At 44.2% G+C, this 13,803-nt stretch overlaps 1 protein-coding gene across 1 annotated transcript; it reads left to right on the plus strand.

Moving 5' to 3' along the window:
- The first annotated feature begins 348 nt into the window (after positions 1–348).
- Positions 349–7,598, plus strand: dla (deltaA). Its single transcript, XM_056279791.1, has 11 exons — positions 349–420; positions 527–829; positions 1,480–1,540; positions 1,678–1,935; positions 3,173–3,233; positions 3,359–3,489; positions 4,286–4,455; positions 4,948–5,164; positions 6,455–7,232; positions 7,356–7,464; positions 7,593–7,598. Exons 1-11 carry the CDS (start codon positions 367–369, stop codon positions 7,596–7,598), a joined length of 2,148 nt encoding a protein of 715 aa, XP_056135766.1. The 5' UTR covers positions 349–366.
- The last annotated feature ends 6,205 nt before the right edge of the window (positions 7,599–13,803 follow it).

Consider the following 13,803-nt stretch of genomic DNA (forward strand, 5'->3'; position numbering starts at 1 on the left):
AACGGATTTTTTTCTCCCCCCTCCTCCTCCTCCTCCTCCTCCTCCTCCGGGACTTTTGAGTTGCAGAAAGTTCTGCTCGAACATTCCTCCATCCATTTCCAAGTTGGGATTTATCCTTTATTTATTTGTTGTTCTTTTTTGGGACATGAATGAAAGACGGCGTGGCTGACGCTACAAGTTAACAGCGAAGACGTCTGTCTGAGGCGAGAAGAAGAAGAAAAAACAAACAAAAACAAAAACGAGCTCAATGCATCACCCCCGGAGGTGTGGACGTTAAGAGACAGAGGAGGCATCCCTGAGGACAACCTGAGCCTCGACACCCTTTTTTTCCTATTTATTTATTTATTATTTATTTATTTATTTAATATGGGGCGCGTCATCCTGCTATCTGTTGCCGTCATGTCCATCTTACTGTGTCAGGTAAGCGGTCCAACCCATTTCTAGCCCATCTAGTCCAGCTGCAGAACCTCAGACAATGTGTGCAAGTTCTGGTTGTGTAATACGAGGGGTTCTTCTTGCCCAACAGGGATTTTGTTCGGGGGTTTTTGAACTGAAGCTGCAGGAGTTCCTGAACAAGAAAGGGGCCCAGGGGAACCGAAACTGCTGCAAGGGTGGATTCACGTCGCCATTCCAGCAGCAGTGTGAATGTAAAACGTTTTTCCGAATTTGTCTCAAACACTACCAGCCAAACGCCTCCCCGGAGCCGCCCTGCACCTACGGCGGCGCTGTGACGCCCGTGCTGGGATCAAACTCATTCCAGGTCCCCGAAGTGATCCCGGAGAGCTCCTTCACCAACCCCATCAAAATTAACTTCGGGTTCACGTGGCCGGTGAGGAAAAACCAAACCAAACCATTTCCCCTGATTCGTGCATGAAACCTGTGCTTTGTGTGATGTTGAAAACCACGTCATGTTTCTTTCTGAGTCCGCGGGTAGTCGTGGGGCTGTGTGGCACATTTCTGACCCGGTCCACTCAGGTTCGGTCATATTTACAGAACTGAATCACAAATCAGTCCCAGGGGCTTTACAATCACATTACATTTTGTGTTAGCACGTACGAAACCCCCCCCCCCCATCCTTAAGATACCCTCAGACACGTTGTGGTCACTAGCAACGGATGTCACCTGGCACCGAATGGCCACACTGACCCAACCCACCTTTGGATTCTGTAGCAATACAACGGCAGAACTTAAACCAAAAATACCCACTATACCTTACCTTCACCTCACTGCTCAAAAGTTAACAGTGGTTAGGCCAGTAGCGTTAACAGCCTACAAACGGGTCGTTCTGGCCCAAACGGAACACAATGGCGGGCCACAGCTTGCCACTGCGGTCTTGGATCAGGTTAAGCGTCTGAAACAGCATTCTCCACACTCAGTGTATAGGGACAATCGCCTTGGGCCCGCCTGCGTGCGCTTTCTATGTTATCTTCACATCTCCGCTGGCCACCTGTCTCACCAAGCCATGTGTGTGTTCCCCAGGGGACCTTCTCGCTCATCATCGAGGCACTGCACACCGACTCCAAAGATGACCTCTCCACAGGTAACGCCAGTGAGCGCAACACCCCCACCACTGAATACAATAATCACGCTGTTGTGCGAGCGAACGCATGGCCGTCACCAACGCACATCTAATTTATTTTATTTTTTGCTGCCCCTCTCTCTCCTTTCCCCTTCCAGAGAACCCGGACCGCGTTATCAGCACGATGACCACACAGCGGCACCTGACGGTGGGAGAGGAGTGGTCTCAGGACCTTCACACCGGCGGCAGGACGGAACTGAAATACTCGTACCGGTTCGTTTGCGACGAGCACTACTACGGCGACGGATGCTCCGTGTTCTGCCGACCCCGCGACGACGCCTTCGGCCACTTCACCTGCGGGGAGCGCGGCGAGATCACGTGCGACGCGGGCTGGAAGGGACACTACTGCACCGAACGTGAGTGGACGAGAGAGCCGCGCCGGCCCCGTGAACGCTGCACCCTAACGGCGCGCACATTTATGACGTGAGAGAAACGAGCACGCGCACAAGTATACAGGCGCTCGTGGTCGCCGGACGTCTTCGGCGAAACCAGAAGCGTCCCATAGTTCTTTGCGCCTTTATCGTTTCCATGGAAACGACCGGCCACGGATGGGGGGGGGGGGGGCTCAACGTATTTTTCGACGATTTCTCAACTGAATATGTTTTTAGCATAGCGTATCCGATCCTTGGTGATAGCTTACCAAGGGTGTATGTTGTTCGGGGCTACACACGAATGTTGTTATTGTTACTTCTGTCGGTGATTAGGCGGCGAGCTTCTTGTGTTACGAAGGGGTCACTTCCCCCGGATGCGAGTCCGCCAGGTGTAACGTGGTTAGTGCGTGATGCTATTGTAGAACATGTATATTGGGGGAATGCCATGTGCTATTTAAACCACAGCTAAATATTACTGTTACAGCCTACTTCTCACTTTTTTTCTGACACAACGAAGAAAACTTGTGTAAAAACAAACCCCCATACACACACACACACACACTAACACACACACACACACAACCACTTGATTTATTCAAATGAGGCTGAAGGAAAGTTTTGGGAATAATCTATAATCTTCACGCGTGCCATAAATTTACATGCTACGTCCGATTCGTTACTCCTGGAGTGGGCCGAGAGCTGATTGGTGGAGGCGGGTGAGGTATTGTTTGAAGTGGGCAGCTGCCGAGAGAGAGTAGACAATGGAGCAGCTGTCGCGCACTGGCTACACACTCGCCAGCTGTCCACTCTTATCTACCCCAATCCGAGACATTAAGGGGTGTTGTGTGCACAGAATGAATAAAGGAGTTTTGACCCACAGCGGAGGGGGAAAAAAAGGGGGCTGTGTGTGTTTGGGTGTGTGTGCACGCGTGCCTGGGAGGCACGCATGAACACACGAACACGCACGCACGCACACACACACGCCCTCCCTTTCTTTTGTCTATCCACCATGTTAAGCAGAACATTCTTCCACGGTGGTAAGAAGATCAAGTTTTAGCAGAGTTTGGGATCTTTCCCCCCCTTTTTTAACGAATCTGTTGGGATTCAAGTCAAACACTGCGTTTCCAGAAATCACAACTTAAATACAGGACTTATGCTTATAACATCTTTGTGTTTCAGTGTTTCTCACGTACTTCCTTTTCCTCCCCTCTCTCTGATATAGCAATCTGCCTGTCAGGCTGTGACGAAGAGCACGGCTTCTGTGAGAAACCCGGGGAGTGCAAGTAAGTTTGCTGTTTCGGTGTGCTCACAAAGCAAAAAAAAAAGAAGAAAAATGGCATGAATTAATTATTGGGACGGATGATGTAATTTGAGTGGTGTTGACCGGTTTTCCCTAATTGGACAACAGGTGCAGAGTTGGATTCAAAGGGCGTTACTGTGATGAGTGCATTCGTTACCCGGGCTGCCTCCATGGGACCTGCCAGCAGCCCTGGCAGTGCAACTGTCAGGAGGGATGGGGAGGTCTGTTCTGTAACCAAGGTGAGTCCCACTGGAAAGAGAGAGAGAATCTTAGTGAGAGAAAGACACACACACACAAATGCAATGACAGAGAGAGCAGTAGAGATGAAGAGGTGAGAGAATCAGAATCAGGGTTTATCGGCCAAGTATGCATCTACACATACAAGGAATTTGTCTTTGGTTGTCAGAACTCACAATATACTTTACATTACATGCATATCTATTTATATACAAACAAACGTGCCAACAGCAGCGATATGGAGCAGCGCAGGATGAAGTCGAATATAAACGATAAATGGCCATGTATTGATATACGACTATTGCGGATACAGAGAATATTAGACAGAAAGAAAGATAAATAAAAGTGGTGGAAGAGAGCATAGCGTGACCGAGGGAAATGGCCAGATGACTTATTTACTCAGACTTTATTTATCAAGCACCCTTCACACATACAATGTAGTTCAAAGTGCACCTGATATGATTAGACGATTAGTAAAAAATGTAAAAAAAAAAAAAAAAAGAGTATGAATGACAGGTCAGTACAAAGACAAAACCAGGGTAGGAATTAGACAGGAAAACAAAAACAGGACTCAGTGTGTGTGTGTTGGGGGGGGGGGGGCAAAAAAGAATTCATTGTGAGTGCAGCGACGAACACCAAGAACAGGGGGAGCAGGGTAGGAAAAAAAACAGGGAGATAAAGAGCAGCATGTGCAGGAAGGGGGGAAAAAAGAGAAGACAAAAAAGACTTTCTGCTGCTGCTGTTGTTCTGCCATGTGTTGGCTGTGGCTAATCCACATGTGCCTCTGTGTCTTTCCAGATCTCAACTACTGCACTCACCACAAGCCCTGTCTGAATGGGGCCACTTGTAGTAACACAGGCCAGGGGAGCTACACCTGTTCCTGTCGGCCCGGCTTCACGGGGGCCAGCTGTGAGATCGAGGTCAACGAATGCGCTGGAAATCCCTGCCGTAACGGTGGAAGCTGCACTGTAAGAAATTGTTTTTTGTTTGTTTTGTTTGTCAATTAAAAACTCTTGACTAATGAAACCATTCTCATCCCATGTTATCGTATTTCGACACGTTGCCAAAATGTGGATATATGATGTGCAAGGTGCCCATCGGCATCTGCATAGAGACACGGTGGGTTGTTCTATAGATTCCAATATTAAACTTTCAGCCTGATATTTGAATTTCAATCACGTACGGGTTAAGTGGTGGTTAAGTTTAGGACTAAGGTTAGGTAGTGGTTACCCGGCCCGTCTCCTGCAGATGTGGAAGTTTTCGTAAAACCCATGGTGTCTCATACAAATACCAAAAGGTGCCTTGCCTAAAAATATGACACCATGAGATGAGGATGGGCTTGACTAATACAACATTGCACAGAGGAATAGACCCAACTACAACCCACACACACAGCACTACATGATAACTTTAACACTCCAGTTGGTAAACATGTTCTACCCTCCTCTCATTCCCCACAGGACCTGGAAAACACATATACCTGCGCTTGCCCCCCTGGTTTCTATGGCAACAACTGCGAGCTGAGCGCCATGACGTGCGCCGACGGCCCCTGCTTCAATGGGGGGCGCTGCGCTGATAACCCAGAAGGAGGCTACTACTGCCAGTGCCCCACGGGGTACGCCGGATTTAACTGCGAGAAAAAGATCGACCACTGCACCTCCAGCCCCTGTTCAAACGGTAAGTCTGGGCGGCAAGCATTTTTAGTATCTGATCAATGTGCCACGAAGGAGCCAAGGGTGCACAAGTTTTCACTCCAGCCAAACCCAGCACCAGACGATTTCAACCAATCAGCTTTTGCCTCTGCGGCTTATGTTGGGCTAAATTGTGAAATCAGCTATTGTAAAGGGTCTGGGTCGATAACTTATTGCCCCCAAAGAGATGATTCAGGGGACTGAACATTGACAAACATGGACGACGTACTTCTGCTTCATCTTGGGAGGGTGATGATCAGTTTCTACCATCCCAACAGTCTTAAGAAGCCAACTTTTGGTTGCCTCCGAGTCTGTGATCACTTACTTTGTGATTTAATACAGCGGACCAAAAAATACCGGTGTTGTCATTAACATATCTTCCAGTTGCTGTTGTCTCAGACAACTACACAACTGTAAAAAGTGATTTTGATCAAGGGTCACACACTGCTAACAGGCCTGAAATGACCGTTAGGTTTGGTTAACAAGTTAACACTTTGTAACGCTCACACGTCACACAAAGTAAGTGACCACGGACAGAATTGGAGGTGAAAGAGAAGCGTCTTATATTCCTGGTAATAGTGCAAACTGATCTTTGCCCTGCCAAGATGAAGCAGAAGTGTGTCAGCCATGTTTGTGAAAAAATTCTTGAAAACCTAAAGGGAAGCAATGGCGATTTTCAACATTATTTCTAACAGACATATGTTAACGTGATAACACTCCATTTGCAGCCATCACACTCAGCAGTCTCCTGCGTGTCTCTGAAATGCTGCCGAAATTGTGAGGAAGTGTCCCCAGTTGACGTCACTGGTGGACAATCTGTAGTGGTTAAAACTACAACCCTTACTTCCTGGTTTGCCGCTGCCTTTGGTGGTATATATTGAAACGGAGTATATTGAATGAGAAAATGCAAATAACGATGCTGCTACTGAATGCCATACAAAGATGGCGGTTCACAGATTTCCTGCCAGTGATATCACTGGCGGGCACAAGTTTGGCTCCATCTCAGAGACCCACAAAAGACTGCTCGGTACTCTCAGTATTATGGCTACTAATGGAGTGTTATCCCTACTTCATCTATAGACAGATAATGTTAAAAATCCCGATCCCCTTAGTAATCAGCATACTCAAAGCTGAGTCGGCCTTTCAGTAGTACATGGTTGTGAGCTGCTGAGGTAAATTACACCTGAACCTTTTTCTTGTCTTTGAGAGTCACTGTCCATGTTCCTTTTTGCACTGTGGGGCACACATTTATACTAGCCATCCCTTTCATTCACAGGTGCTCGCTGCGTGGATCTCGTCAACTCGTACTTATGTCAGTGTCCGGAGGGTTTCACAGGCATGAACTGCGACCACAACGGCGAGGAGTGCTTGACATATCCATGCCAGAATGGCGGCACGTGCCAGGAGGGTCCAAATGGCTACACCTGTACCTGCCCCCCCGGCTACACCGGCCGCAACTGCAGTTCGCCCATCAGCCGCTGCGAGCACAACCCCTGCCACAACGGCGCCACCTGCCACGAGAGGAACAACCGATACGTCTGCGCCTGTGTGCCTGGCTACGGTGGCCGCAACTGCCAGTTCCTACTTCCGGACCACGCAGCGATCCGCGGGACAGAGGTGCCCTGGATGGCTGTCGTTTCCGGGGTGGCGCTCGTGCTGCTCCTGCTGGCGGGATGCGCCGTGCTCGTCGGATGTTTTCGGTCCAAGGCTCAGCACGGTGGTCAAGGAGACACTGTCGGTGAAGGGGAAACCATAAATAACCTGACTAATAACTGTCACCGCAGTGACAAGGACCTGACGGTGAGCGTTCTGCCCATGCCGGCCGTCAAGAACATCAACAAGAAGATGGACTTCTGTAGTGACCCCGATGAAGGATGCTCACCAGGGAGGAGCAGCTACAAGAGCCGCCAGCCGCCCGCAGACTATAACCTCGTGCACGAGGTCAACCATGAGCAGGCGGCTAAGGAGGCCATCCTGGAGGCAGCCTGCGAGGACAAGTGCCAATCCCTGGACTCGTTCGAGTTTGAGGAGAAACGCAGCAAACGTTTAAAAAGGTAAATATTTTACTCCAGCAAGCACCCACCATCATATGAAACCAAGTCTTCTGTCGCACTTTGAACTTAAAGCACCAAGTTGGCCGTTTTGCTCCTCTTTCTCTCTCTCTTTTCAACCAACAGCAACGCATCAGAAAAGAAAACTCCAGAAATGTCTGCATGTGCGGACACCAAGTACAAATCTGTGTTTGTGATGTCAGAGGAGAAGGACGAATGTATAATTGCAACCGAGGTGAGTCGGAGAAATGCTTTGCCTCGTTTCCAGCCATCACGAAAACACACCTTTATGCCTCGGGGATATGTAATCGACGAATACTAATTTCTGTGGGTTTTTTTCTCCCCATCTTTGTGTCTTTCCAGGTGTAACGTGCCACCAGTAGGCCGCCCGTTACTGTTTTGTTCTAATGGGAGAGTTTTTGTACTCCTTCAAATGCTGCTCTAATCCTGGGGGGGGGAGGTGTCCCGCCTTGAGGCTGCTGCTGATACTGAGACGTTTAACTGATATTCAGAGTGAGCTGGTTCTCGACTGGAAACTAGAGCGCAGGCGGCGCCGGCCTGTGGGATAAGAACTGGCCGGGCAAAAATACAAACGATAAAAAAATAAAAATAAAAATACATTTAGGATTTTTTTCTTTATCTTTTTCAAAGCGAATCGTCGCTTGACTTTACGTTCTGGCTTTGATTTGTGTAGGGATTCAATGAAAAGCTTTGTAACGAGATTGTAATAAGACACGGACGCCGTCACGTGGCACTGATGTGCAAGGCTGATGATTCGTTGCGATGTAAAATGGAAAACGTTGTTAAGAGGGACTTTGGTTTTTCTTCTGCAACGTTTGCACCCGTGCCTTTCTCTTAACCCACATGTCGCTGCTGAGCGCAGGAACTGCATCAAATGGTGGATGTTTGGCCATACTGGCCTGTTCTTCACAAGGCTGTTCACATGGGCTGTGTTACCCATCACTACACCTGTGGAGACTGTATGTAGAATTGATCACTGTGGTAACTGAAGTGCGTTTTTCTTCTCCTGAGGCCCTCCAACCCATTTAAGACATAGTATGGTTTTGTTTTTTTGGTTTTTTTTTTTTGAGGGGAGGGGGCATGAAAACTTTTGTCTTAATTGAAAGTTTCATTGGTTTTGTCCTTTTTGTAAAAAAAAAAAAAAAAAAAAGCCAAGAAAAAAAGAAGAAAAAAGATATGATTTAAATTTATGATTTAATTTAAGTTAATTTAATGATTTTGCGTTAATTTTATTTGTATTATTGTATATTTGTGATGTTTGTTATAATTATTTAAGTTCTTTTTAATGATATTTGCAAAGGCACTTCAGGTCAATGGGACTTGTTTTTTTTTTTTTTAAGAAATGTTATTTAAGAGGTATTGTACAAATTGTGATGTTACCGTCTCCTTTACTATTTTTGAATGAAGGAAGTAGCTACGACTATTTTTCCAAATAAATATTATTAAACATGAAAATAAAATGTGTGCAACTTTATGGTCTGTCCATCCTTAAACACTCCAAAAACACTTTTTTTTGTCTTCCTCCGGGGGTCTGTGAGCAAAGTTAATCAGTAACATCTGTTGTGCTTCCCTGGCGACCCCATGGTGGGCTATTCTATACCCACACTGTTCTGTTTGCCCCCGCCACGAGTTGAAAGCGTTTCCCTGGAGACGGGTCGGGGGGGGGGGGCTGTTATTCATAAAAAGCAATAGGCCTACATTACATTTACCACTCCCACTTCTTCAGCACACTACAAGTCAGGTAAAGTTGCTAAAATGTGAAAAACACTTTGTGATGAACACTCAAGACCCTTTTTCTTCTCAAATATAAACAACAAATAGACCCACACAGTTTGTTTTTCATCTAATGGAAGACAATCCCCCTCATCTCGGCTTTGGTGACAACAGCCTCAAAACTACCTTTTCTACAACTGATTTCCTCAAGCTGATATTTTTTTCCTTCTTTTTTGTGTTGTTTTCAACGGTTTATCTCTTTCAATCTGTCATTTCTCTTTCCTCTCGTTAAACTGTAAAACAAGGGTGGCGTTTGTACTTCCAGTCAAAAAATTAATCACCACAAACCACGGGCCCCGTATCACAGGCCTCTGAAGAGATTTATAACCTCACGACATGACGGGAACAGACTCGAGCAGACAATGATGGAATTGACAATGAGGCAGACAAAAGGCCGCCCTCAGGAGAGCAGGCGTGTCCCAAAGCATGCTGGGAGAGAGTGTGTAACAGGGACAGATGTTGAGTAACAGATGCCTTCTGGCCAAAGTTCAGCCACAACCAACCACAGACCAGACTCTCTACAGTGTTCTTATGCGAGGCCTAAGGACAACTTTTAGGAAGGTCTCAACTCAAGTGCAATTCCTTAATATTTTTTAGTAACAGTCTCATCACTTATGAACTTTTTTCATCACAAACTTCTCGAAATAGGGCGATAACATTATACAAAGCAGGCTTACCACAATTGACTGACTAGACATGTGAGGCAGAATTTTGAAATCTTCATTCATTAAATCCACCACAATTGACAACGTTGACGTTATCTGTCTGGCAGTAGTACAACATTACAATTAGTCTAGAACTGGATGACTAAAACTTATCGTTCACTTTAATTTCAAGTATATGAAAAGATTTAAACATTGGTTGAGGTCTTATGGCTAAAAGCGTATTAAGGGTAACTGTCAAATTTGCTGGCTTATTTTCAATGGAAAAGATACATAACCTCCAGTAGGCTGACACCAATATATATATATATAACGTTGTTAAAAGAAACACTCAATAGAAGGGAAAGTGCTCAACAAATAAGGAGCAAAATAATCCAGTGAGTCAAGTAAATTATGAGACAGTACAAGCCTGTTTCATGCTATAAGCAATCATCAGCTGTCCATACATGCATACATATATATATATATATAGACACGGATATATGTATAGCGTTTTTCCCCCCCGGAAACCATCAATGGTGTTGCTAAAAGGGCTCAACAAATTAGGAGCGGAATATTAAGAGAGATGTGGGGGGGGGGGGGGGGACTAATACATTTCAGTACAAGCTTGTTTCGTGCATCATGCATTCCTCTGCCAATGTGGTTATATATATATGTAGCGACAAACTAAGCTTGACGAGCATTACGCTTAATGTTAGATAAACTTCGTCAACTGAAGACGTTGAAATACCAAGTTCATTGTCAAAAATTCTTTGAACTGAGAGGCTTATCCTCTTCACTCTAACAATTTTAAGATACACAACCACTCCCTCACCACAGGAGGGCGCTGACACGTGCGTCATCTTTTAATAACTTTTTTTGTGCGCCAATCTGGTTTGAATAATCTCAAAATAAGTTGTTTTGTAATGTCCTAACTTCCTTCTTATGTTTCATTTTAAGAAAAAAAAACAGAAATTTGTTTTGTTTTTTTCCTCTTTAAGACAAGACTTCACCTGTCTGGGGCCTAGCTGTCATGGTGAAAACGGCAAGCTTCTTATTTCATCCATTTAAGATCACTTGGTCCAAAAGGCTGAAGCTAGCGAATAACGGGCCTTTAAGAAAAGAATACCTTCATTTGTTGTGACTTATTGTGTTGCTGAGAAGAAGACTATCAAATCAATACAACTGATAAAAGTGGAACAGGACTTTGCTACTGTAGCTAATGAGTAGCTAGCTAGCTCAATCCGTTGCTGCTGCGCTAGCTAGCTAGCTAGCTGCAGATAAGAGACATTCCCCGGATGTACGAAGAAAAAGATCAAATGCAGCAAGGACAGTTGGCTTGGAGCCAAAGAGGACTTTATTTGGAGAAAGAAATCTTTGAAATCACTCGTTTTAAAATTCAATTAATTCGAGTACAACATCTAAGTTTCATAAAAAGTTAAATCATGCCTTTAGCCTTTTTTATACATAAAAGATGCGGTTTACAATGACAAGTGCTTTTATAAAATGAGTTTTTCTTATGACATATTTTGCCTCTGTGAAAAGAAATATTAATGTAAAAAAAGAGAAAACAAAAGTAAAACAAAAGGCATCACACAGTACGTTACAATGCTCTGACATGGCTTTGAAGCACACATATTACAGTACTGTACAAGGGTCCGCCTCAGACAATATGCACTGAATTCACTTCCATTGTTGAGTATAGCTTAAATCTCTGAAACAGCCTAACACTGCTTATTTACCAAAGGCAGGCCAAAGCATTGTGTTGGCAATTGGCGAATGAGGTAAATTGTCCTAAAAGGAAAAAAAAAACTTCAAAAGCTTTGTATGTCACAAATTTTATATTTCGCCCACTTAAGCCTGTGAGCGAGGTGGTAAAACCAAACTGTAGCTACACACTTATCTGTAACGCTGACGTAAAGACGACTACTTAATATGTAAATAAGGTAGTAATGTTAAGAGGCCAATCCAGCACACTGCTCGGCCCGCCCCCACGAGAAAGAAGAAGCTCCACATTTGCATTGGACGTTTTGCGTCACCGCTGCCCACTCGGGGACGATTTCGACGATAATCTGTGCCGGTGCTCTGACGAGGCCTTCCGGACTTGTTGTCAAGGTGATTTTTCTTTAACTCGAATGATTACTCTCAGCCTGCTTTTCATAAAACGCCAAACTTCTCTCTCTCTCTCAAAAACAAAACAAAACAACAAAAAACTCTGTCACGAGAAGCCATCTGATGAATTAACACCGATTACAAGACCCTCAAAACGAACCAATACACTATCATATAATGCTTTCACCGATAAACATGAAAAAAAGGAGCAAAAATCACAGGAAAGTAAAGTCTTTCAAAGATCACCTTTCAGGTGTGAAACAGAAAGCAAAAAAATCTAATGCCAAATAGCTTAGGGGAGAACAACATGTAGTTCTAAAAAACACAATGTGCAAACTTAATTGTGCATAGAGAGATCAAATTGTAATAAATATTAATGTGATAATGGTCATTATCACGGATTTGACTTTGTCAAAACTTGTTGGGGTGATTGTACATTTTCAAGATTCATTTAGTTTTACTAAAATTTAAAAAAAAAAGAAAAGAAAAGAAACGTTCATTAGAGCGTCACGAGAAAAGCTTTTACCTATTTGCAACAAAAAAAACATTCCCATTTATTTATTGACCAGAGCCCTGAAATACGAATACAACCAAACATACACTCATTGAAAATCCTGATAAAAGTTACTGATTTGTCATGATTATTCAACCAAGTTTAACTTGGTCTGAATGGCTCTTCCACTTTATAAAGTTCTAACAAACGTTTTGCCTTACTTCTGCTTTGAAGAATCACATGAGCAACATACGACAAATCTAGCATTATAATGATGAACATGACTTTTACACAGATTTTCTTTAGCAAGAATTCAAAAAGTAAACGGGTCTTACCTTTAGTTTTCACTGTTTCTTATTTTGATGTAGCTTAAAATATGTGGAGCATAATGCCTGTCTTTGGACCACCGAGGTAATTGTAGGTGTGTGTGTGTGTGTGTGTGTGTGTGTATGTGTGTGTGTAACATGGTGAAATGTTTCCCAAACATTTCAAATGTGAAAGTAGTGTCTCTTTTTGAGCCACTGCGAGCTCATCATGGTTCGAGGTATATGATCCTGGAGCCGTGCGGTGGCACCGGTGTAAAAATGTTTAAAAGCTGTCGTATGGATGATGGTAAATTTCATTCACTCCGCTGTGCATCACGCCTCCTGTAGCTCCCCTTGCTCTCATTTTAGAGCACTCTGTTCCTCCCTTCACACCCGGCTAATGGACCTGAGAAATACGTAGGTAGGCCACGGGTTCGGTGCGATAGGTCGAACTCTGTCCCACTTGGTGCATTCATTTAGCATTACTGGTCTCATACCTGACTAAAGTATGATGGGACATGTTGTTATTAGAAGATCTGGGCCTGGTTTAGGTTCATTTTCTAACAAACAGACCACAATTGGGGGGGGGGTGTTAATAGATTAATAGTTACACTTAGCCCAACTCCCCAAAAAAACAAAAGGTCCTAAAACTAAAGTGTATTCAATAAAACTAAGCAGCAATTACTGTAGGGACAAATTAAGCTCATAGTCACAACCATGTGATGTTTTTAAGCCATAAATATCCATTATTTGGCGATCCTTCCACTAAATATTACAAGTTCTAGTATACTATAAAGTAGTATATAGTGTATTCATGGCCATAGTCTGCCAAAGGCCAGCTTGCATAAGGTATCCTGTGCTCGGAATAAAAAGGTCCACTTTTTGGGGGGAAAAACCCCCCAACCTCTTTTAATACTACATCCTTGATGTCCAACATCCACCATGTTTGACATAGTATGTTAACTAGGGGTGTAAGAGAATAATGATACCACTACGTATTGTGATACTCTTTCACAATAGTGTCAATTTTCTAAAACACTGCATCGATTCTTAAGATTACACACAGAGACATGGCAGTGGCACAACGTTATGTATTTTCTACCTCCGACCACTAGGTGGCAGGTGCAGTATTGTAACAAGGCTGCACAGAACCACAATAGCAGGCGTTGCCAGTGCCACGTTAGCTATGGCTCTGATTACTGACTTTATGAATATTGAGTTTTCATTAT

This window comes from Lampris incognitus, chromosome 5, assembly GCF_029633865.1.
Source record: "Lampris incognitus isolate fLamInc1 chromosome 5, fLamInc1.hap2, whole genome shotgun sequence".
In the NCBI taxonomy this organism is placed as follows: Eukaryota; Metazoa; Chordata; class Actinopteri; order Lampriformes; family Lampridae; genus Lampris; species Lampris incognitus.

What these genes read in the sequence shown, in the direction of transcription:
- dla (XM_056279791.1), top strand. Translation starts at nt 367, where the DNA reads ATGGGGCGCGTCATCCTGCTATCTGTTGCCGTCATGTCCATCTTACTG. An exon ending in TGTCCATCTTACTGTGTCAG is followed by an intron (nt 421 to 526) that starts GTAAGCGGTCCA and finishes CTTGCCCAACAG; the next exon opens with GGATTTTGTTCGGGGGTTTT. An exon ending in GGGACACTACTGCACCGAAC is followed by an intron (nt 1,936 to 3,172) that starts GTGAGTGGACGA and finishes TCTCTGATATAG; the next exon opens with CAATCTGCCTGTCAGGCTGT.